The 22,189-nt window shown below is 36.4% G+C and overlaps 1 protein-coding gene across 2 annotated transcripts in view; it reads right to left on the bottom strand.

The window, feature by feature from the left end:
* The window catches only part of UNC13C (unc-13 homolog C), a 787,554-nt gene that overhangs the window by 47,563 nt on the left and 717,802 nt on the right, over positions 1-22,189 (bottom strand). For both annotated transcript variants that reach the window (XM_054667546.2, XM_009429165.5), the window contains 2 exons: positions 20,648-20,728; positions 8,213-8,360 (listed from right to left, as the gene is read on the bottom strand). In XM_054667546.2, coding sequence (XP_054523521.1) covers positions 8,213-8,360; positions 20,648-20,728 — 229 coding nt within the window. The remainder of the gene's footprint in view (positions 1-8,212; positions 8,361-20,647; positions 20,729-22,189) is intronic.

Genomic DNA, 22,189 nt, shown 5'->3' with positions numbered 1-22,189 from the left:
TAATCTGAGAAGTGTGGAGAATGTCACTGGTCTTGCAGGATTCGAGGGAGGAACAGCACAGAGGTAGACAACTTGGTTAGTGCACAAGATGTTTGCTTATCTTCACTGTAACCTTATTTAATATTTGCCATTTCTACTTTTGGAGTCAACATCCTTAGAATCATATCACAGTACCCCTCTTATTAAAGGTATTTGTGCGTAGCTCTTTGACTGCTCTGAAGACCCTCATCCACCTTGGTGAAGTGAATGTCATCAGAAAGACTGCAATGTTTGAAGAGCCATATTTCACAGATTCTCCTCAGTTTTACACTTAAGACTCTAGAGAAATGCTAACCTCTTGTCTTAGAAGGAAATTCTAGATAGTCCAATGGTGCCTAAGGGGCAGAGAGTGACATAGACATGCTGGATAGGATTCCAGATCTCTGATTATCTCTGACAAGCTTAGCCAATATGAGAAATAACTTCTATGTTTTAAAATCAGTATTAAGTTGAAAATGGCCAAGCATAGGAACTGAAGACATTTCTCAGCATTTTTTCCAGAGGTGGCTATCCAGTTGAAATTTCAGCGGTGGCCCTTGGCCAAAAAGCTCATTATTTTTTTTTTAAATTTGAGAACAGTTTTTCTGCCAATGAAATATTAAGTTCTTCTGCATTACTGATAAGAAAATGGTTCACTCTTTCCACAGTGAACCATTTCAGAAAAGGGTTTATTTTCTACTTCTGGAATATAGTTTGAGGAATATAATTAGAGATAATGCTTTCATTAGGTGGTATGATCCCAAATAACTATGTGTGAGATGCTTCCAAATTTTACACCTGACAATAAAAGTGTGCTTGGATATATAATCTGGTATTTAAACTTTTCATCCTATATTCTGGATACAAGGTGGGCAGATCACCTGAGGTCAGGAGTTCAAGGCCAGCCTGGCCAACATGGTGAAACCCCGTCTCTACTAAAATTACAAAAATTAGCTGGGTGTGGTGGCGGGCACCTGTAATCCCAGCTATTGAGGAAGCTGAGGCAGGAGAATCACTCGAACCCAGGAGGTGGAGGTTGCAGTGAGTCGAGATTATGCCGTTGCACTCAAGCTTGGGTGACAGAGACAGACTCCATCTCAAAATAAATAAATAAATAAATGACATATTTCTTCCACTTAAATTATAAAAATGACCAATAAAAAGAAGAGTGAGAAATCTCCACATGACATTAATGCAATATACTAGGCGTACTGAAGTATATTAATAGATTCCAGGATGGGAATCAGTAGCTATCTGCTTTCCATCTCAAATTAAAATACGTTATACTCTACTTCAGCAGGATACAGGTTATTAAAATGATCAAAATGATCTAATTTAATGTTAAGAAACTTAAAATAAGCAGACTCAAAGACTTCACTCATTAAAAATGAAAAAAGAGGACAGATCATAGAGTACAAACACTTCAGCTCTTGTATTTTAATTCACATAGGCATTAACTATTAATATTTTTATGGGACTGTTGTAACTTCTATATAAAATATCCCTTTTCTGTGTAAAGCTTTTGTGATTCAGGTCACTCAAGCTGCAATAAAACTCAGAGAAGGAAACAGAGGATGGCTCAGCAATTAATCATTCTGTGCCTTATTTCAAATTGTGTTATTCATCGAAAAAACTGTATTTAATATGTTCAAGTTTTATTCATTTTTCACTGTCTGCTCCTGCATGAAATATTCAAAGAGCCCTTGGTATCATGAAATAGTTGTTAGAGAAAAACCTTTTTTTAAAATTAACATTGTAATCAAGATGCAAGAAATGAATTTTCTACCAGCTTCTAAAACTGTAAGTAATGCATTCTTGAGAAAAAACAGCAATAAGAAATGTAATATTTCAAGCTAACTATCAATTTTAAACCACTGAGTCAAATTTTGGAGAAATAACATGTCGTAATTCCAACATATATTAAAATTTCTGCTAATGTTACATTAAACCTACCACAGTATTTCTACATATTTTAATGGTGCAAGGAAATTTAAGATACTTTTAATAATATCTATTGATTAAAATAGGGGGTGATGTGGTGAATTTTGTTTTAAAAAAATTATGTTTTTTCGCCAGTAAAAATATACTGTGGACATGCTTGCTATATTGGGATTTTAAAATAAGAGCGCAAGTACATACTTTCCTGGAGAGTTTCTTTATCCAGAATACATTTCTTCTTCTACCTTCTCATGACCCAATATACTCACCTACCTCTCTGCCTTTTCTGTCTCCTCAGACCAAAATTTCACTTCTCACTTTTCAGCCTGTGTTAGATTAGGGTGTCCTAGACTGAGCACTATTGGTATTTAGAGCCAGATGAATTTTTATTACAGGTAAGGCTGTCCTGTGCACTGTAGGATGTTTAGCAGCATTCCTGGCCTCTGTACTAGATGCCAGTAACATGACCACCACTCCAGGATGTGACAACCAAAGCTCTGCAGATATTGCCATATGTCTCCTGAGGGAGAAAACCACCCCTACTTGAGAAGCACCATATTAGAGCAACTTGCATACATAACATCATATCCACCTTTGAACATATTTCTCACTGTATGAAACTTAGCCCAGAGGGGACACTCAGTAAATGTTTGTTAAATGGATGCAGAATAAGATGGTGTTTTAATATTGCAGTACATTTCTAGAATAATAAACATGTGACTCTTATATATTTAATTCTCAGTTCCACTTAAAAACTTAAGAATACTTCTACATCCATTTTGGATTTGTTTATTTTCCATGTTTGGAACAGAGAGAGAAGACTGTTTTTCCAATATGATAGATCACATTTGAATTATTTGGCTCATAAATTTCTAATGGGATTCAATTCCTTGTATTTTTTTCTTTTTGTCTAACTACTACAGAAAGATGACATCCAAATCTCTTCCAAAAGAGAATAATGAAGGAGGAAAGGAGTACAAAAATAGGAGAGAAAAGAGCAAGAAAGAGGTGAAGAAGGAAAAAAGAATAAACGAGCAAGATACAAGAGGCATTTCCATACTTAGAAACCCATTTATTAAACCATTTATTATAAACCCGTTTATTAAAAAGTTGAATTCAATTAAACATATTTTTAAAGGGAAGTATGTCTTAAAGCCTGAAAATAGTGAAAAAAATCGATTATAAGTTACTGACTTTTTCCTTATATTAAATGCAATAGTTACTTTTCTAACACAAGCAAGGGAGAAAAACAGAAAAAAGAGAAGGAGATGAGAAAGGAAAAGAAGAAAATGGAGTAAGGGGAAATTATATGAGAATAAGAAAAGTAAAACACAAATGCTTTTAAAAGTGCACTTAGATTTCTAAAGAATCACAAGACTTTTTATACAACACACATTTTGATTAAATAACACTTAAATAATGATTCAATGCAGTTTGAAACCGTAATTTCCCCCACAGAACATGAATTAAAATTAAAGAGACAGGCCGGGCACGGTAGCTCACACCTGTAATCCCAGCACTTTGGGAGGCTGACGTGGGCAGATCACCTGGGGTCAGGAGTTTGAGACCAGCCTGGCCAACATGGTGAAACCCATCTCTACTAAAAAAAATACAAAAATGCCGGGCATGGTGGCGTGCACCTATAATCCCAGCTACCCAGGAGGCTGAGGCAGAAGAATCACTGGAACCCAGGAGGCAGAGGCCGCAGTGAGCTGAGATCGTGCCACTGCGCTCTAGCTTAGGCGACAGAGCAAGGCTCCATCTCAAAAAAAAAAAAAAAAAAAAATTAAAGAGACAAAAAAATCACTTTGGGTTTTATGATCATAAGGTAAATGATTATGCTTACTATTTGGAAAAAAATACAGCTTTTTTTCCCAGATAATGCTCATTTAAAAGTTGTATTTCATTAATTAGTTCTGTATTTCTAAATTAAGAACACATGAGAGAAAAAGCCCAAGTAATGGGGAAACATTCATTCAAGGTAGTGAGCCTTTTTGCTTGTCCTCAAGGAGAGGTGTACATAGAGGTCAGGGCACAGAGTCTAGATACGTGTTGACCCAGGATCTGGCGCCCTGCTTTTTAGCCACCTGACCTTAGGTTTGGGTTCTCCCAGAAGTAAACCTGAGACAAGCATCAAAAGGTAAGTGGTCTGCCTGGGGAGGGATCACAGGAAACACTGGGAAAGGAGCCAGGAGGTGAGAAAAGAAAAAAAAGTAAATAAGCTAAAAAAATAAGTAAGTAAAAAGTAAGTAAGTGTGTGTCAAGCCAGCCTTCTGAGGGAAACTGGATCCCATCTCATAGGGAAACTCTGGAGTGCTGTATATGTAGAATACACATCAGAGTTGGTCACAAATGAGGAAGATAGAGATTTTCCCTTCTTCCTTTCTTACCCACCAACTTCCTGTATTTCACTGGTAGGGGGCTGCTCCCTGAGGCATTAACCCTCTGGCACTCCAGCTGGTCCTGCATAGGACCGAGCCTGTGCCTGTGGCTCCTCAGGCAGAGTGGCAGGCGTTTGCAGTAAGCAGTGTCAGCTATTACTACTTTATATTTGACTGATACTATAACACCAGTATGATCTTCCTAAATCATATAACAAAATCTAAGTTAAAATAACAAAAATGAAATACAATGACTATTCATGGGTATTTGGTATTGTGCTAAGTGCTAGACAGTTATTTGGATAATTGCAACAATATTTACACCGTGACACGGTTTGGCTGTGCCCCACCCAAATCTCATCTTGAATTGTAGCTCCCATAATTCCCACATGTCATGGGATGGACCTGGTGAGAGGTAATTGAATCACGGGGGTGGGTTTTTCCTGTGTTGCTATCGTGCTAGTGAATAAGTCTCATGAGATCTGATGGTTTTATAAAGGGCAGTTCCCCTGCACACACTCTCTTGCCTGCCACCATGTAAGACATGCCTTTGCCCCTCCTTTGTCTTCTGCCATGATTGTGAGGCCTCCCCAGCCATGCTGAACTGTGAGTCCATTAAACCTCTTTCCTTTATAAATTACCCACTCTTGGGTATGTCTTTATTAGCAGCATGAGAATGGACTAATATGCACTGGAAACTGAGACTTCATTTGGTCATTTTCGACACCATGCCACCAGAATAAAACAGGTACAGGATAATGGATCCTACCATTGATTGGAAATGATCATCTGCAGGAAGAGCACCAATGGAATACAAAGGGTGGAACCCAAATGCCTCTATTTCAGCATGTCCAGTGTCAAATGTTCAAAGAATTGTATAGCACTTTATATAAAGAAGACCCCAATAATTAAACTTTTCTATATTTCTCTGTCACTTAAGGGATCTTGGAAGCTGAGTTTCCTTTGGCGCCAAAGAGAACATGGACTGGACAGAAGAATTTGGAAGTCATAAGTACAAACTTATAACTTTAGGATTTGTTACAGAAATAAGTATTGTATCTTCTACTATATTTTCATTTTTATGGTTTTATAAATAATTCTAAAATGTAGCTAATTTTCATCGATCTCTCTTGCCCATCACAATTTTCCAAAGGGTGTATTGTTGGCTAACTTTATTACTCAGTCTATGGTCATGAATATTGAGATGGGATTGTGATAGAATCAAAAAAAGAGAGGGAATGAGTATTACTCAGAAATCCTGGATTCACTAACTGAGAAGACTTTAGCTTGCCTCCATTTTTTATTGAACATGGTCATGTTACATCAAGCCATAGCATTGTCCCTCCCCTAATGTGGAAGTATAAATGCTTATGTACAGGTAGAGAAGAGAATTTTAGAGAAATGGCAGGGTGGAGAAAGTGGGTAGTAGTGGAGAAGTCTCCATTACCACCAACAATTTGAAAAAAATGTATGAGTTTTGTATGGCTCAAGTGAACCTCACAAGAGGAAGTTGGGCTTTAGCTTACTTGCTGGAATCCCACTCCAGAGGGCTAGCCACAAGGAATGGATTTTCAAGTAGCAAGAATCTATGGCATATGCTGCAGTAGGCAGTCACAGGAGACACTGACAGGAATCGATCTGAAATAGATTTCACTCCTCAAGGAAATGTACAGATAGGAGGGTCCCCAGAAACACACACGAGAGACCAGCATTTGGATGCAACCATATAGGAAGCATTGAGGGCCTCTTCTTCCCCTTTAGTTTCCATTCCCCAAAACACTGAGGAATAGAGGGACCTGTAAGTGGATGGGGAAGGAGGAGTAAGTGGCACATCAGGCTCCCTTTTATACACTAAGTCCTTTGGGCCTGAGCATGTCTGGTGAGGGCAGCTGGGCGAGGGTGGATAGGAGGGCTGGAGGAGGTGGAAATAAGTTTCCACAAGGCATATTTACAGGTAGTTAACGGAGAAAATTAAAAACCATTTCATATCTATATCCTACCAATTTCAGTTATCTGAAAAAAAATTGAATACTCAGAAAAAAAACAGAAAATGAGGAAATAGGAAATAAACTAAGAGTAAAACCAATTATATTGTCAGTGAGTTATTAGAATTAAGAATCCTCTCCTCTTCCCATATGTTTTTAATGTTTTCATATAATACATGTAATAAAAAGATAATTATGCCAAATTCCATATGCCATAGTTGATTATATATATACACACACACACACACACAAACAAACATACATAGATGTATGCACACACACACACAGTCGGCCCTTGATATCCATGGGTTCTGCATCCATAGATTCAACCAACTGCGGATGGAAAATATTTTTAAAAATTGCATCTGTACTGAACATGTATAGGCTTTTTTTCTTGTTGTTATTCCATAAACAATACTATATAACAATCATTTACATTTTTTCATATTCTACATACTCTAGAGATGATTTAAAATATATGGGAGGATGTGCATATGTTATATGCAACTCCTATACCTTTTTATATCCGGGACTTGAGCATCCATAAATTTTGTTATCCGTGGGAGGTCCTGGAACCAATTACCCAGGGATACCGAGGGATGACTGTCTGTATATGTATATGAGTGTGTGTTGGGGGGGGTGTACACATAAATGTAAACCTATAAAGATGAAGCAAAAGTTTTACATACTCATTTCTTTCTTGGAGTAAAGCTACAACACTATTTATTTGATATATTAGAATTGTATTCGTATTTATAAAGTTTAGAAAACCTTGAGGGAGCATGAGCATGCATTCAGGGAATAATGTTTTGAATATTTCTGCATCTCTTGACAATCTCTCATGAGCTCGACTTTTCCCTTTCTGGAAATATCCCAGAGTATAACCTGAGATATATGAAAAGGGATAATTGTAGTTTTTAATTGGACAGTATCAAAAAGCACAAAGTGTTATAGGCAGACTACCTACCTAGCACCTTTAGCTTTATCTTTGATATAGGTAGAAAAATTAATGTATCCAAGAGGAAACAATGATGAGTCCAGGGTATTTTCATCACAGTTAAAAACTTATCTGTATGTTCCCTTTTCCAAGGATCTTTCATGAATGAAGTTAGTGTCTTCTTACTTACTTTTATTATTTCTGTAGTATAACTTATTAGGTTCTGAAGTTTGAGCCTGCATTTGGCTCTTTTGACTCGTACTGACATTTTCAATAATCTCTTAGAAATGCCAGATCTTAAATGCATATAATCACCAAAATATAATAAATCACAAAGCAACTTGAAAGAAAAATTTTTGAACAGTAATATCCTAGAAGCTTATGAGGTGGAAACTTTGACACATGAAACATATCTGAGTTTCAAAGATATGAAACACATGAAACAAGCCTGCCTCTTGGCCTGTTTCAAAGAAATCTTGTAATTTTTTTCATATGAAATGAGTGTAAAATAAGATTTCCCTTATGGAAACCCCAGAGCACAGGATTTTACATTCGAAATTAGGATTTAGGGAATTATTATCATTTTTTGGAAGATACCAAGACCAGAAATCCACTGAGTCTTTTATACTGAATTGAAGAAAATATCTTGGTCATAAATATTAAAAAGTAGATTTTACTTAAAGTAGTTTTATGGAAGTTAAAATCACCAACAAGTCAGCCATTCCATAGAGCTTTAGTATTAAATACATCTTAGTGTTATTAAAATTATTTATAAAATTATAATTCATGAACACTAAAAAATTGGTATTCTCTATTAACCATAACTCTCCATTTTTAATGATACTTCAATTCACAACAGCAAAAAATTATTGGGACTATGTATAATAATTCTGATGTTAAATTTTATTTTAGTATTCAGTTTACCTTATTCTCAGGTCCTATGTGTTACTTACTCTGTGAGGTTTGAGTATCTATGAATTTCTTTATCAAGGCATCAGTAGTTTGGGTATAAAGACTGAGAGCATATCTCAGAGACTGAAGATCTGGGCTTTTCTCCAAGAAATTCTTTTTCAGGCCATTTCCTCCTGCATGAAAGTATTGCTACAAAGAAAAAAAATAAGCAGAGGCATTTAGAGAGAAGTATTGGAGGACAGAATTTATTACTCTAATAGAGAAGCTCAAATGGAATAATACAATTTGATCAATGCAAGATAGAAAAAAATGGTTCCATCATTTTCCCATTGCTAAGTTATTAACGTCTAATTCAGGTCCCTAGACATCTCTGAAATGACACTCAACATCACAGACCTCATATCCCAGAAGGCCTAAGCCTTTATCTCTTATGCAAAATTTTAAACAAATGAGATCATGCTGATGTAGCAGTCAGAATCCTTATAGAATAACAGGTTTAGGTAACAATTATCAACCTGGTTATTGACTTCCGTTTCTTGAATATGAGAAAAATACCAAGGGTTGTCAAAATTTCATAGGGAAGGTAGCTTCCAGCCACATATTTTCCAGATACCAGTTTGAGATTCTAGGTCAGGTGTCTGCCACTCCATCTGCCCCATCCTCTAATCACACAGTGGTGCAGATATAGGCCAACCTGACGAAGCAGAGTGGTCCTTGGAAATCCAACACCCCTTGAACTTTGTGCCTGATAAATATAATAAAACTTTTTTTTTTGCTATTTTTATTCAACCAAACTCAAAATTTTCCAATATTTATAAATAAGATAATAGAGAAGATATATGGTAATTGACAATAAATATGGTCACTGAGGGATGTTAGCATTTTTCATACTACAAGCGTTATGCACAGACAGACAGCTCTTGGAAATGCAGACTGTCTAGAGATATATGATAGAACTAAGGTTGTTTTTTTCTACCTGTTTATAAATGATAATAGATTTATAACATTCTATTAAGGTTAGATAAACAGTTCTCATTCTCTCTTCCCATACCAACAATGCTAGAGGAAACAAAGCACTCACTAGTAACTGTGGCTCACTGTGATCTATAATTAGCACAGAACAAAATATGTCAAAGAAGCTCAAGAAATTATTCAGAGACGCTCTCCTAAATGGGTATGTGTCATTCTTCTTTCCCACTCCTTAAGAATTTCTCAGGCAAGACATTTCAATGAGCTGAAATATCATAGTTTTCTCAGTTTGTTTTCCCTATTCAAGAGGAGATGCAGAAAAATTTTATGGGTATTGGCAAGCATCTGGTTGTACTTTCAGAGAGTATACTGTAGAGGAGATTCAGGGTGTAGGCCAGAGAAATTAGGCAATTGGGATTTAAACTTAAGAAAGACTGGTACAATTACAGATACCCTCCCCAGGAAGAAAGAAACCTATGGTCCTTTGAAATTCCATTTACTGATTCTAGCTAGGTGCTCTGTGAAAACACAGGCTTTGGCAAAAACTACATATGCTATGAAAAGGAGGCACAGAAAAAATGTCTTCTCTTTAGGAAAAGACAAAACGTAATTTTTAAATTGTTCTACACCTGGATCTTATAAAGAATGTTAAACATTTTCACATGCAGAAAGTATTTAGAGGACTATTAGTCCAGAGCTGTTTCAGGTGCCTTAATGGATGAAAAAATACGACAATTCCTTTCTTTGAGAAACACAGTATTTAAGGATGGAAAAAAGATTTCATGGATGTATTGAGGGGGATACACATAAATGTAGATTGGTCTTGACTCTGTATCACCTAGAAGGGTGGTGGGGTGCTCTCTGGAGGACTGTTTACATAATGAATCAAGGAGCCATCCAAAGAAATAACTGTGCCTGAGAGTAAAGAGCAATGCTAGAAACTGAGCCAAGAGTAGGAGGGGAACTCTGGAAAGGAAGGCACTTTCTCTCTTAATATTTCTCAGGTAAGCCCCAGTCTTATAAAACCTGAGCAAAAGTGCTAGATGATTATAATAAAAGAGGACGAGGAGGAGCAGGAAGAGGAAGAGGAAGAGAGGGAAGGAAAACCAAAACTGATAAAATGAAAATTTGCCACTTCTGGGGAAAAAGGAGCAGAAAAGATTAGTGGGTATTCTGTCTATGATACACATTTGTGTTATTTTCACTTTTCATTGTCCTTGGGCTATTTTAAAACTCTATAAATTGTAGAAAATTAATAATAACAGTATAGATGATTTTTGTCCCTAGTAATACAAATTAATTATTTGGGGTGGAATAAAACTGAATATTGCTTTGCGGATAAATCTGTCTTGCCTCTATTCCAGCTTTGCTTATGGCTTGTATATGCTTGGTTTCTGGAATTCTCCTTTGAGACAGTAGTAACATCTTACTTGGTTCTCTCACTAATTGATGAATAACATTTTGACACATTTTATAACTGCATGAATATCACAATTATACTCTCTTTTAAAAACTGTTCTTTAACAGTGTATATAAAGTAGTATGAGTGACAGCATTTATAAGGATGACCACAAGATTTACTGTCTAATTTGTAAGATTGCACTGTGGATTCTTCAGTCACCTTAATACTTGACAGCATCTGTGGTAGTGTCTGCTGTGCCACCTGTTTTCTCCCCCTTTTCTTTAATAAATATTTATTAAATCTGTATCATAAGCCAGATCTTGTTCTGGATGCTAACATTATAAAGCAAAAGAGACACAGTGGTTGCTCCAAAAGGGATTATGATCTAGTAGGAAATGTAACCAACATTTAAACAAATGACTTCAACAATACATTGCAGGTGTTAGAAAAATGATTTGAAAATACAGATAATGGGGGAGGCATGCAATTCTGTTATCTAAGGAGCCAGCAAAGGCTTCCAAAGAAGTGACATCTTTGGTGGTTATGAGTTTTTAAGTACTGTTGTTTTTAACTTTAGCAGCCAGTAGGTAATTCACCCTCATGAACTAGAGACAGAGGACAATCCCACCAAGTAACCAAGAGAAACCCCGGGAGTCTCGGCACTATCTAAGGAGAACTAAAGTGTTTGTAGTTCTCCAAGTATAATTTTGACATAGTTTTTAAAATACTGTTTTCCACTGTTATTCTATACCCATCACTAAACTTGTGCTGCCTCTAGGTAGTAGAGGGCCTATGGAAGTTAAGAGATGACATCGCACTCCTAAAAATTCGCAACGCTTATTAACATGGTAGAGGCTCTGAGGCATACTGTGGTAAAGAGATCTGTGTGATCGTTTATTAATATACCTTGTTGCTAAAATTATTAGGCCATAGGACACCTATATCACTGGGCTAATACTTTTGGGAATACAAGTGTTCCATGAAATATGATTTGGGAAACCCAAGAACAGAAGAATGTCACTGAACTTCATATAATTGAGATATTGTTGAGGGCCTAGAAAGCTTCATAGGAGAAGGTAAAAAGAGTTAAGCTATGAAAGCATAAACTGTATCTGTGCTTGAATCTTTTAAAATAGTTTTATAGAAAGGCATGTTTTTAATCCTAAGGCATTATTTTGTAGAACTCTGGGACTTTGGGGACTAATCAGGAAATGAAATCATAAATAAGGTGTGTGCTTGTACATGAGGTAAACCCAAAGGTCCCTATAGTTTTAGGTTACGATACTCAACTGACTTCCTCTTCTTTAGCCATAGAGTTTTACTTGTTATTCTGTTAAAGTCTCTAGCAGGATATTTACTGAACAGAAGTTTTTTAAGGGCAGAAACTAATGTCTTTGTCTTTTGAGTGCATTTTACAATATGAAATGTCCCGAGACAGAAACCCAGGACAGAGGGTAGCTATGTCAGAAGAGAAAACAAATTGCCAGGTGGTAAGAATGAAAATATCCCATTCAATGGACACAGACAAATAACATACGCCATAAGCGTGAAGAAGGTGATTTCTATGGTTATGCAAATGCAAACTTGACGAGAATTCTACATTATGAAAACCTTTCACACAGTGTTCAAAACCTGGAATGACAGCATATAAGAGCACCAGTCTGGTTACCTTACTGGCACAGATAATCAGGAGAAAGGGGGCTGCAGTTATTACATGGACCTTGGCATTCAGAGATTTTACATTCAAATTTGACTCTGTGCCCATGACTCTGAAGGAACTGGAGAGTAGAATCTGCATTTTGCTGAGACTTGGGTTTGAAGGATATAAATGTGAGGGTGATGTACAGAAGTAAATATCTTAATTATTAGACAAAACCCACTATCCATAGCTCAGTGCAGTATAGTTGATTACTACTCATTATAATGGGCATTTTGTTGGGGGATAACATGGTAGAAAGGAATTTGTAAATGTGGGGTTTAAAGCCCAGTAAAATGAAAACATTAAATATGTGAAAAGTGCATTATTTTCCATTGATTCTAAACAAAAGACCAAGACTTGGTTTCTTGTAATTCCTCTATGGCCTGCAGTATAATGTAAGAAACTTCAGTTTGATCTGTTCAGATGTTTGACTTAGACTGGCCTAAAGTAGCAGGAAAAAATGGGCAAAAAATAGGACAGGTCATTTCCTCCTTATTGAAGAAAAGAGTTTGTAACCTCTCAGTTGAAGGACTATGGAGGAGTTGGTCATTTAGTGCAAAGAAGGATAAAGACATTAGCTGGATGACATTCTCTCTTCCTCTCTATCATGGCTGATATTTTCGCTATGGACTTAAAAAAACAAAGGCAGAAAGCATGTTTGACAGATATGCAATTGAGCTGAAGCTTAAAGTTGTTACATTGGATGACAAAATTTGGCTTTAGAAGGGTCCCGGTAGTCTGGAATGCTGGGTCAACATTTCTAGAATGAGATGGCAAAGAGGAAAGTAAAAAGCCAGAATTCATAATACATATCAATATTCATGTTTACCACAAAGTACAGAATAGGGGTGATGTGGCTTAACAACAGAAAATTTTAAAAAGTCATAAAGATTTATTTGCTTTCAAATTCAACATGATTTCATAAGTGAGAAGGCAGCTATTAAAGCAAGTGAAATCTGATCATGCATCAACAGAGGTAGACAGGTCAAGTATAAGGGTTTGGTAAGGCAGGAACATTCTTCATTGGTTAGAACACATCTGGTATATTAAGTTCATTCTTGGGCTTCATCATTTATAAGAAATATGAAAAGTGGAGGCCTTTTAAAAATAGATGACCAGAATTTCATAAGGTCTACAAGGCATGTTATTCAATAAACAGCTTCAGATGATATAGGATGGCATGATAGTTTTCTTCAATATCTGAAAGTCTATCACACAGAAAAGGGAACAGAATAATTTTATAGTAGTTCCAAAGAACAGAAGGAGCACCAATACATAGCAGGAGAGCAGATTTTTCTTTGACACATTCATCAAAAATTTCCAATAATAATGCATCTTAAAAATCAAAACTTCCACTTGTAAGTTAGTGAGGTCCCATCACTGGCTGCTATTAAGTGGTGGCCGGAAGACCATGTGCGGACAACATTGTAGATGACGTGGCAAGAGTGGGAGATGCTCAGTCATGTTTCCAATTCTGAGAGTCTAGAATTCTCTTAACCTCTTTGATTCTCTGATCCTTATAATATGCTAGAAAATATAATTCTTCATCTGTCCCCTATACAGTCAGACTTTTGCATAGTTTATTTAACCTCTTAGGCTATCAGTTAATTCATTTATAGAATGGTAGCAGAAATATCCATTCTACCTTTGGTGTTGTCAAATGGTAATTACTCTAACTGGAAGAGCTATGTGAATGCTGGAGTTCTTTCCAATTGTAAGAAATATATTTAATTGGCAGAATAACATAGAACTCAAATAGAACTCAGCATTGTGTTTTAAGCATCAGCCCCTATCTCAAGCAGGTTCTTAAATATTGATTTCCACATTCCTGCCATTGCATCTAACTCCAACATGGCACTAGGAAAATAGCCTTCCTGGCTGTCTCCCATTTTTCTTGGTGGAACCATGCTTTCTCAGTCGCTGGGGCTGAAATCTCTGAGGCATTTTGGGCTCCTTTTCCTTTTTGCCCCATATTCAGTTGCCAAGTTCCAACACCTCTCCCTGGCTTGTGTCACTCATATCCATCTTTCCCTTTCTCCTCCTAAAGCCACCACCTTGCTGATAGCTCTCATCATCTTATGAACTAAATAACTGGAACTCAAATCTCTGGCTACAATCTTGAACTATGCAATCTAATTTGTGCATTTCCTTAAGATTCCTATTGGTGAAATGACTTTAGCATAACATTTTAAAATCATCGATGAATCCTCTTTTTTACTGAGGACACAAAAGGACCTCTGTATTTTCAACCTAAACATTTCCCATCAACCTCATTTTACACTGCTTCATTATGCAAACACCTAGTAAAGTCCAGGCCAGTCCACAGAGTAGTCTACTCACTGCCTCCAAGCCTTCTTGTCTTGTGCCTTTCCCTGGTGAAATTCCTTTTTCCTGTTGATGTTCATGTCATGAGTCTTCCTCCAAAAAAAAACTTTCTATCCAGCCTGTAAATGCCCATCTGTCTTTCAAGACCATTGCAGCTTTTCCTGATCTCGAGTCCATACTGGTTGATCACATCCTCTAAAACTTTATGATATTTTTAATCTGTTTCCCTCAATTAGTATTTGGATCACCTGTTCCATCTCTTACACTGTTATAAGTTAACATGTATCATTATTTCATTTTCAATGTACCTCTCTCAGCTTTTAATCTGGACTAGAAACTCCCGGAGAGAAGGAACAGCACTGCTTCTCAAAGGGGAGTCTCAGGTGTTAAAGAATCTAACCAGGGCTGTGCTCTTATAGGGAAAAAGTGCTGGGCCCAGGAATCCAAAAGGCCAGAGAACAAAGCCTTAAGGATTTGAACTATTGCTTGGGGGAAAGAGTCAGATTTAATAGTCAGCTCCTTTGAGAGGGAATTAAGGGTTTATTGGGAAAGGAGGAAAAAAGAAACACACTGGTTGCAGTAGAGTATGTGGTGTCTTGGACTTGAGAGTAGAAAGAGAAGCCTCCAAAATGAACCAATCATCAGGCAATATAAGTGACAACTTAATATTTGTGAAGCGTTTTCTATATGCCTGCTTTAATTGCTTTGTATGTGATGACTCATGTAATTTTCTTTCAATAATCTTTTAAGTAGTAGTATTATTTCCATAGGAGAGGAGAATAATTTGCACATTGGTGTCTTTCTCTCTCTCTCTCTTAATCACCTCCTATCCTGATATTATACTTGTTAGTGGTATAATTTCCCACGTAGTTTCCAGTATTTTCTTTACTTTTGTAATTCATAGCCACCTTCTGACATTTGTAAAGGCTTCCACCCTAGATACATTAATACGTTGGTGTCACAAATGTCAGGATGTGTGATAAGGAGCACTATTATCACCTCGGGGGTAGGAAGGAGCTATATACGAAGTATCATTTTCTTTATCTTGAAAAATAACTAGATTTTCTTTTTCTTCATGACTTTTCAGAAAATAAAGCACTTGAGACCTGGTTGTGATTTGAGAGGCAAAAAAAAAATAGTACTGCTAAATTTTAAAAAATCAGGAAAAATATTGCCTGCATGCTTGGCAAGCTATTTTTTTATAATCCCAATAAAACTCTCTGAATTCTTCTAACTCTTCAAACTTTTCAAGATTGAAGATCTTGCACAATGTAATATTTTTACTGACTCATGGGAATATGCTATTGTTTCCTTACAAGATTATAAGAAGAATTCCCTTTTTTTGTTAAATATACTATTTTCGTAGCAATTTTCCATCGTTACTTTGTTCTTTCCAATACCTGTATCATATTTTCGGCAAATCCAGGCAGACAGCTCATTTTGCAAACTTGGATATAATCATAACCCACCTTAACTTTACAATTTTAGAGGTTAGCCACTAAAGTTTTCTTTTTTTAGAAATTATTTGACAGATATTTTAAAAAATTATTTTCTACCACAACTGGAGTCCTCTTTAACACATCATATCAGAATATGCTCTTCCCGCCCATAAAATATTTCAGTGTTTCTCTTTTGCTGACAAACTAAAGTTGAGATTCTTTACTTTGGTGTTTAAGCCGCAGCATTCTGGCTCCAATCCAATGTTCCTCTTTCATTCCCTGTGATACTCAGCCAGTCATGATCGGTTCTTCTACGCTAGACTATTTAAAGTTTTCATACCGGCCAATGCCTTCTCTTCCGTCACTCATGCTGTGTTTTCTATAGGCCTGCAATGCCTTTCTCCCATTGTTTTTTCCCTCTTTATCCTCTACATCCCCAAATGTCCTTCTCTGGGAAGCTTTTCCCTGGACATTCAGAGAAAATTCATCACCCTCTCTGCCCTCCCCCATCCTTTGTCCACAATTATTTTGCTGACTATACATGTTTTTGTTCCCAAGTCAAAGGCAAGTGCTCTCATCTCCAACCACCTCCTCATTGCTCACCATATTTTCTACCTACAGTAAGCTCTCAAATAATGATATTTGAATTGCAATCCTCTAAACTAGGTAGGTTATTTTGTTCTTCTCATGAGTAGCTGGATTTTAACCAAGGCAAAAGCTATACTTGTAATGGTGAAAAGAAGATGCTGAGAAAAAGCCCTTGGAATCACCCCATGGACAATGGAGATAGCAGGATAGGGTAGAACCTCTGCGAGGGTAAGAAACACAGAGGAATAAAATGTGGTTCATCACCATGCTCTTATGTTTGCCTGGAGTCCTGAACATAAGAAATGGTATTATCTAGGATTAAATAAGAAAGTAATAAGTTCCAAAGCTATATTTGAATTTATAGTTAAATTCCTTTCCTTATACCAAGAAATGCAGATTTCTAGAGGGTCCTGATTCACGTTTATTATTTTTGGAGAAACCTCAGTATTGCCACTGCAGGAAGCCAAATATATTTGCAACATACAATGTAGTGTCATGTTCAGGCCCATATAACAGGGGTTCTGGGGGAATTTAAAAGGGTGGGAAAAATTAAATCATTCAGCATTTTTTCAGGTCAAAGTGTAACTGCTATTTCTCTTTGAAAGAAATCTACATTTAGGGGAATCTCATGTCAGTCCTGAGTCTTCTTGAGATATGGGGTTGGAACTCAAAGTCCAGCTAGAACGCCTTTAAAGTTTCCCTATTGGCCTCCCTATTAGTTTGCACATATAGATTAGGTGACTGATTACCTGTCTCATAGCTGCCACTTTTCTACTTTTACTTTCAAACATTGTTGATTTGGTTGCTTTCCCGGGTAAATGGAATGTCTCAAAGCCCAACCATCCTACCTGCAGCAGATGATCATAATTTTTGTTACTCCTGCCATATTTGACACTCTTGACTTATAATAGAAGCTACATGTGACTGGTGTTATAAAATAGTTCCAGTCCAATTAAAGTTTTAATATTTAGAAAAGTTAATATTTTCATCAATATTGTATAGAGGCTGAAAGGTTTTACATTATTTTAAAATAATTAGAAAAGAATCTAAGTAATTGACATAGTATTTTAATATAGCAAGAAGTAATCTCTTTGAAGAAGTATCCCTTTTAGCCTGCTACATTTTACTTAAACTTTGTACATACTTATTGAAAAAATGTGACATAGAAGCAAGGACACTGGCTTTAGAATTTGGAGTCCTTTCTCAGCTCTGCCAATTACTAGCAGAGCTATGGCCTCGGAAAAACAATGGAAATCTCTTCACTTTTAATTTTCTCTATTATCAAAGGTGAATAATCATTCTGTTTTTTATTATTATACTTTAAATTTTAGGGTACATGTGCACAATGTGCAGGTTAGTTACATATGTATACATGTGCCATGCTGGTGCGCTGCACCCACTAACTTGACATCTAGCATTAGGTATATCTCCCAATGCTATCCCTCCCCACTCTCCCCACCCCACAACAATTCCCAGAGTGTGATGTTCCCCTTCCTGTGTCCATGTGTTCTCATTGTTCAATTCCCACCTATGAGTGAGAATATGTGGTGTTTGGTTTTTTGTTCTTGCGATAGTTTACTGAGAATGGATGATTTCCAATTTCATCCATGTCCCTACAAAGGACATGAACTCATCATTTTTTATGGCTGCATAGTATTCCATGGTGTATATGTGCCACATTTTCTTAATCATTCTTGACCTATCTAACACCCAGGATATTTACAAGGCAGGTGAAATGATGCACATACATAAGAGAAATTTGAAAATGTAAAACATTATTTCAGCCTATATTCTAAAAACTTCATAGCATTTTCCTTCTTTGTTTTCTCATTTCTAGCTTATTCAATTAAATTGAGCTCAAGAGGAATTAAAGGTTATCTCTTTAGCAGCCATTGGAAATTAGCATGGGTAGCGTCTGCTCCTTTGGTCTAAGGTCATCTTTCTCATAAGGTCTCTGCTTGCATTATAGTGCTCCTTTGGCTGGGCTCCAGGGAGACATTGAATCTTTAGCTCTTGGAGTTAAAACTCTTTTAAGTTGTACTCTTCCTTCTCTTGAATTCCTTTGTAGTCAATCTCACAATTAATGTTTGGTAGGACAGTAAGTTGGTGCAAATCTCACAGACAGACAAGATAAAGGGAGTCTCAGCTTTGGCAAACTGATGACAGCCATTGAAAATCAGATATCAGGTGAATACCTTGGCAGATGGGCAGGGCACAGGGTCAAGAGAGTCTCATAGCAGGCACAGCAGGCCTAGCATGGAGGTGCCTAGAGAAAGAGTTGGCATCACAGAAGTTAGGGAAGAGGGGAACTGGAGAACTGACACACGCTTTGGGGCTCAGGAGGACCAGAGTCAGACGCCAGTCCTGGAGAAACAAGACAAATGGCATGGACCCATTTACTGGACCTAGGACACCAAATAGTAGTTTTGTCCACAAAGAACAAGGCCGGTGTCTGGTTTCTGAGACTGAATTAAAATATTAGTATAGATGATATAAACAGGAAGATAGGATAGGTGAGCTGTCAAGATAAAAGGAATTTGCTTGAGGATCAACATTATCTTAGACTCTGAGAAGAACTCAGCAAGCAGGTGGTGATCATCTGGCCCCATCAATAAAAATTAGAGAAATGTTGAAGTTAGAGACAGAAGCCAGATCTGTGAACACAGTGAATACCATTCCCTATTTCCACAGGACACATTTTCCTTCCTTTCCTAAAGCCATGCATTGACCTAATAAAATGCATGAAGAGCTGAATTCAGATGCCAAATTTTTTTCTTTTCTTCCTCTTCATGGTGCATGCTAGAGCTAATTTTTTTCTACTAGCATGTCCTTTTATATAGCTATTAGTGCTACTATAACTGCAAAGATTAGTTATTTCTTCCTCAAATTTTTGAAAATAATTTAAAAAAACTTTTAAAGTTTTTTATTTTATTTCTTTTTCATGTTGTTCATTTTTTCCTCAAAATTATTTTGCAAATTTTCCATATTTCCAGACAACATTTTGGCTACCTCTTTAGAAACTCCATTTCTGTGATCCAGGTGCCTCCAGGTGTCACAAAACTCTCACCTCCCAACTTTAATTTGGCAGTTTTTACCACTGCAGTAGCAAAAGACTGCCTCATATAAATGCTGAAACTGCAAAACAAAAGCCACAAGGTGACAGTTTTGTGAAAGTATGTGACTGTTATTCAGATAGAACTCTGTTGAAATGAATACCATTGTTTCTATCCAGTAGAACTGTTCTATGCTCTACAAATGCGTCATGGTAGCTAACAGTTACAGTATAGTTAGTAGCTATGCTATTCACATATCTTGGATAGTAGATGTTTCCCCCAGTGAAGAGTAAAAACTTTGGACATCATTTGAATTTAGAAGACAAACTCATCTTTCAAACTCTTTAATAAACTTTCACATATAAATATATATGGATATAAATATAAAAGAAATTATTTGAAAATAACTTCTAGGTTACATTTTGAGATCTGCACATATTTAGCATACACTACAATAACTTTTAATCTTTGGCTATGAAAAGAGTTGATGCATACAAACGACATCTTTGGGTATTCAGCAGAAAATGAAATGAAATTATTGTACTTACTAAGCGAGAAGGGAGGGTTGATATTTTAAAAATAATTTCAACATGCATAGAAAACATATAAAAACAAATTCTGTCTACCCAAAATATTCTCAAAGCATCCGTTATCTGGGTTTTAGGGTACATGTCTTTCTTTGAGAACATGTGGTAAAACATAGGTTTCACTTATGCTTTAGAGAGAGACAAAAGAAGCAAGTATAAGGACAGTCTATTGTGGATGTCATAAGGAGATAGACAGGGCTAAATCTGGCATCCTCCAGGAATGTATTAAGTTGGTGCAATAGTATTAATGGCAAAAACCACAATTACTATTGCACCAACCTATATCTATTCAACTATCTACTATCTCTTTGAATGGCGCAGCTCTACTGATACATGGCTAAGATCAGGGCTACCTATCTCTGGAGGTAAATGGGGGCCTCTCTCGATGTATATATAGGAGCATTATAATCTCACCTTGATGGTAGCCAGGACTACCTCCATTATAGCGCATTGTCTTGGCGTCAGACCCCTGGCATCCTCTCGAATCATGTGCTCCTGGAAAACAGGTGAAGAATTGCTTATAAAACAACCAGTTCATATATTCAACAACTACTTTAAAACATAATCTGTATTATCCCCATATGCAAAATTTCCTATTTGAAATATCTTCTGCACATGAATGCATTTAAAATAAAATGATTGTCATATATTTTATAAATCTCCTCTCTGTCAAAGGAAGAAATGTTAAATATTTACTTAAAAAGAAGTGCTTTGATAGAGGTGTAGCTTTATTTTCATTTGCAAGCTAAAGTTAGGGAAAAAACAGAGAAACCTGGAAAATGCGTGATGAAATTTTTTCACCTGACTTCCTTGGTTTATGTCTGTCACATTGAGGAATATCAATCATGAAAAGGATTTAAGGAGCAAATTTAAGCCTCTCCCAATTATTACTGATAAAGTCTATTTTAAATATAATGCCTCCATTTTATTCTTCTTCTTAGATGCCTCCACTTTATTCTTCTTCTTAGATGCCCTCAATTCTTACTCATTCCTGGGAAAAGCCCCAAAGAATTAACTAAATTTGGCTGTGACTATTTTAAATATTTTATAATCATTTTAAGTATTTTAGAACTGATTTTAAAACTTATTTCGTTATTTTACAATGGATTTTCTTCATTGTTCACTGTGGTCTGTTTCAACCCATCATACAAAGCTTATTTAGGGAAATGATGGCAGAAAAAGAAAATAATAAAGGAAATAAAAACTAAGAGAAAAATTTAAAAATGTCTGATCCCCCAGAATTGATACAATCATCCCAGGGCTGCCATTATTCTATTCGACAACACTCAACAAATATTTATTGAGTGTTTATTATGTGCCAGCACTGTTCACAGAGAATGAGATATATTGTTTAATACAGGGAAAACTTTTGTCCTTCTGGAGCTTAAACTTATGTAGGTGACTTTGAGAATTAGAAGAAAAGTCCCACATGGGTGAACATAGCTCTGAGCAGGTATGGAATGATGAGTAAAGCAGTGCCTTTGGTAAATAATAAAAGGTGTCTTATTTTTTATAAGAGGACAGCTTCAAGTTAACACATACGGCTTGGCAAGTGGAACATGGGCTCAATTTTGGCTGTCACTTGCTCCTTTAGGTATGCATTTTTGTGCAATGCACAAACCATGCAATCACACCCAGTGGCTTGTCCTTCTATTTTGGCCTTTATCTTACTGTTTTATTTGGTAGCTGCCACGACTTCCTGAAGATAATAATCTATCTATGTCTCGCTCACTCCTTCAGCTTTTCCGTGTCTATTTTGGCAGTTGTTATCTGCTAGGCACTCAGTAAATTTTTGGTAATTGGATTGTACTTCCTTCAATGTGTGTCACAGATTTTATATGCTCCAATAGAATCATTGTCTTTGGATACTGCTAACAACATGGTATAATGTTTCATGGATCCATGATATATATTTATACATCTTACTGCATCTTTCTCTGATACGGGGATTTCAAG

Source organism: Pan troglodytes, chromosome 16, assembly GCF_028858775.2.
Source record: "Pan troglodytes isolate AG18354 chromosome 16, NHGRI_mPanTro3-v2.0_pri, whole genome shotgun sequence".
NCBI classification, from domain to species: Eukaryota; Metazoa; Chordata; class Mammalia; order Primates; family Hominidae; genus Pan; species Pan troglodytes.
This window is presented reverse-complemented; position numbering and strand designations above follow the sequence as displayed.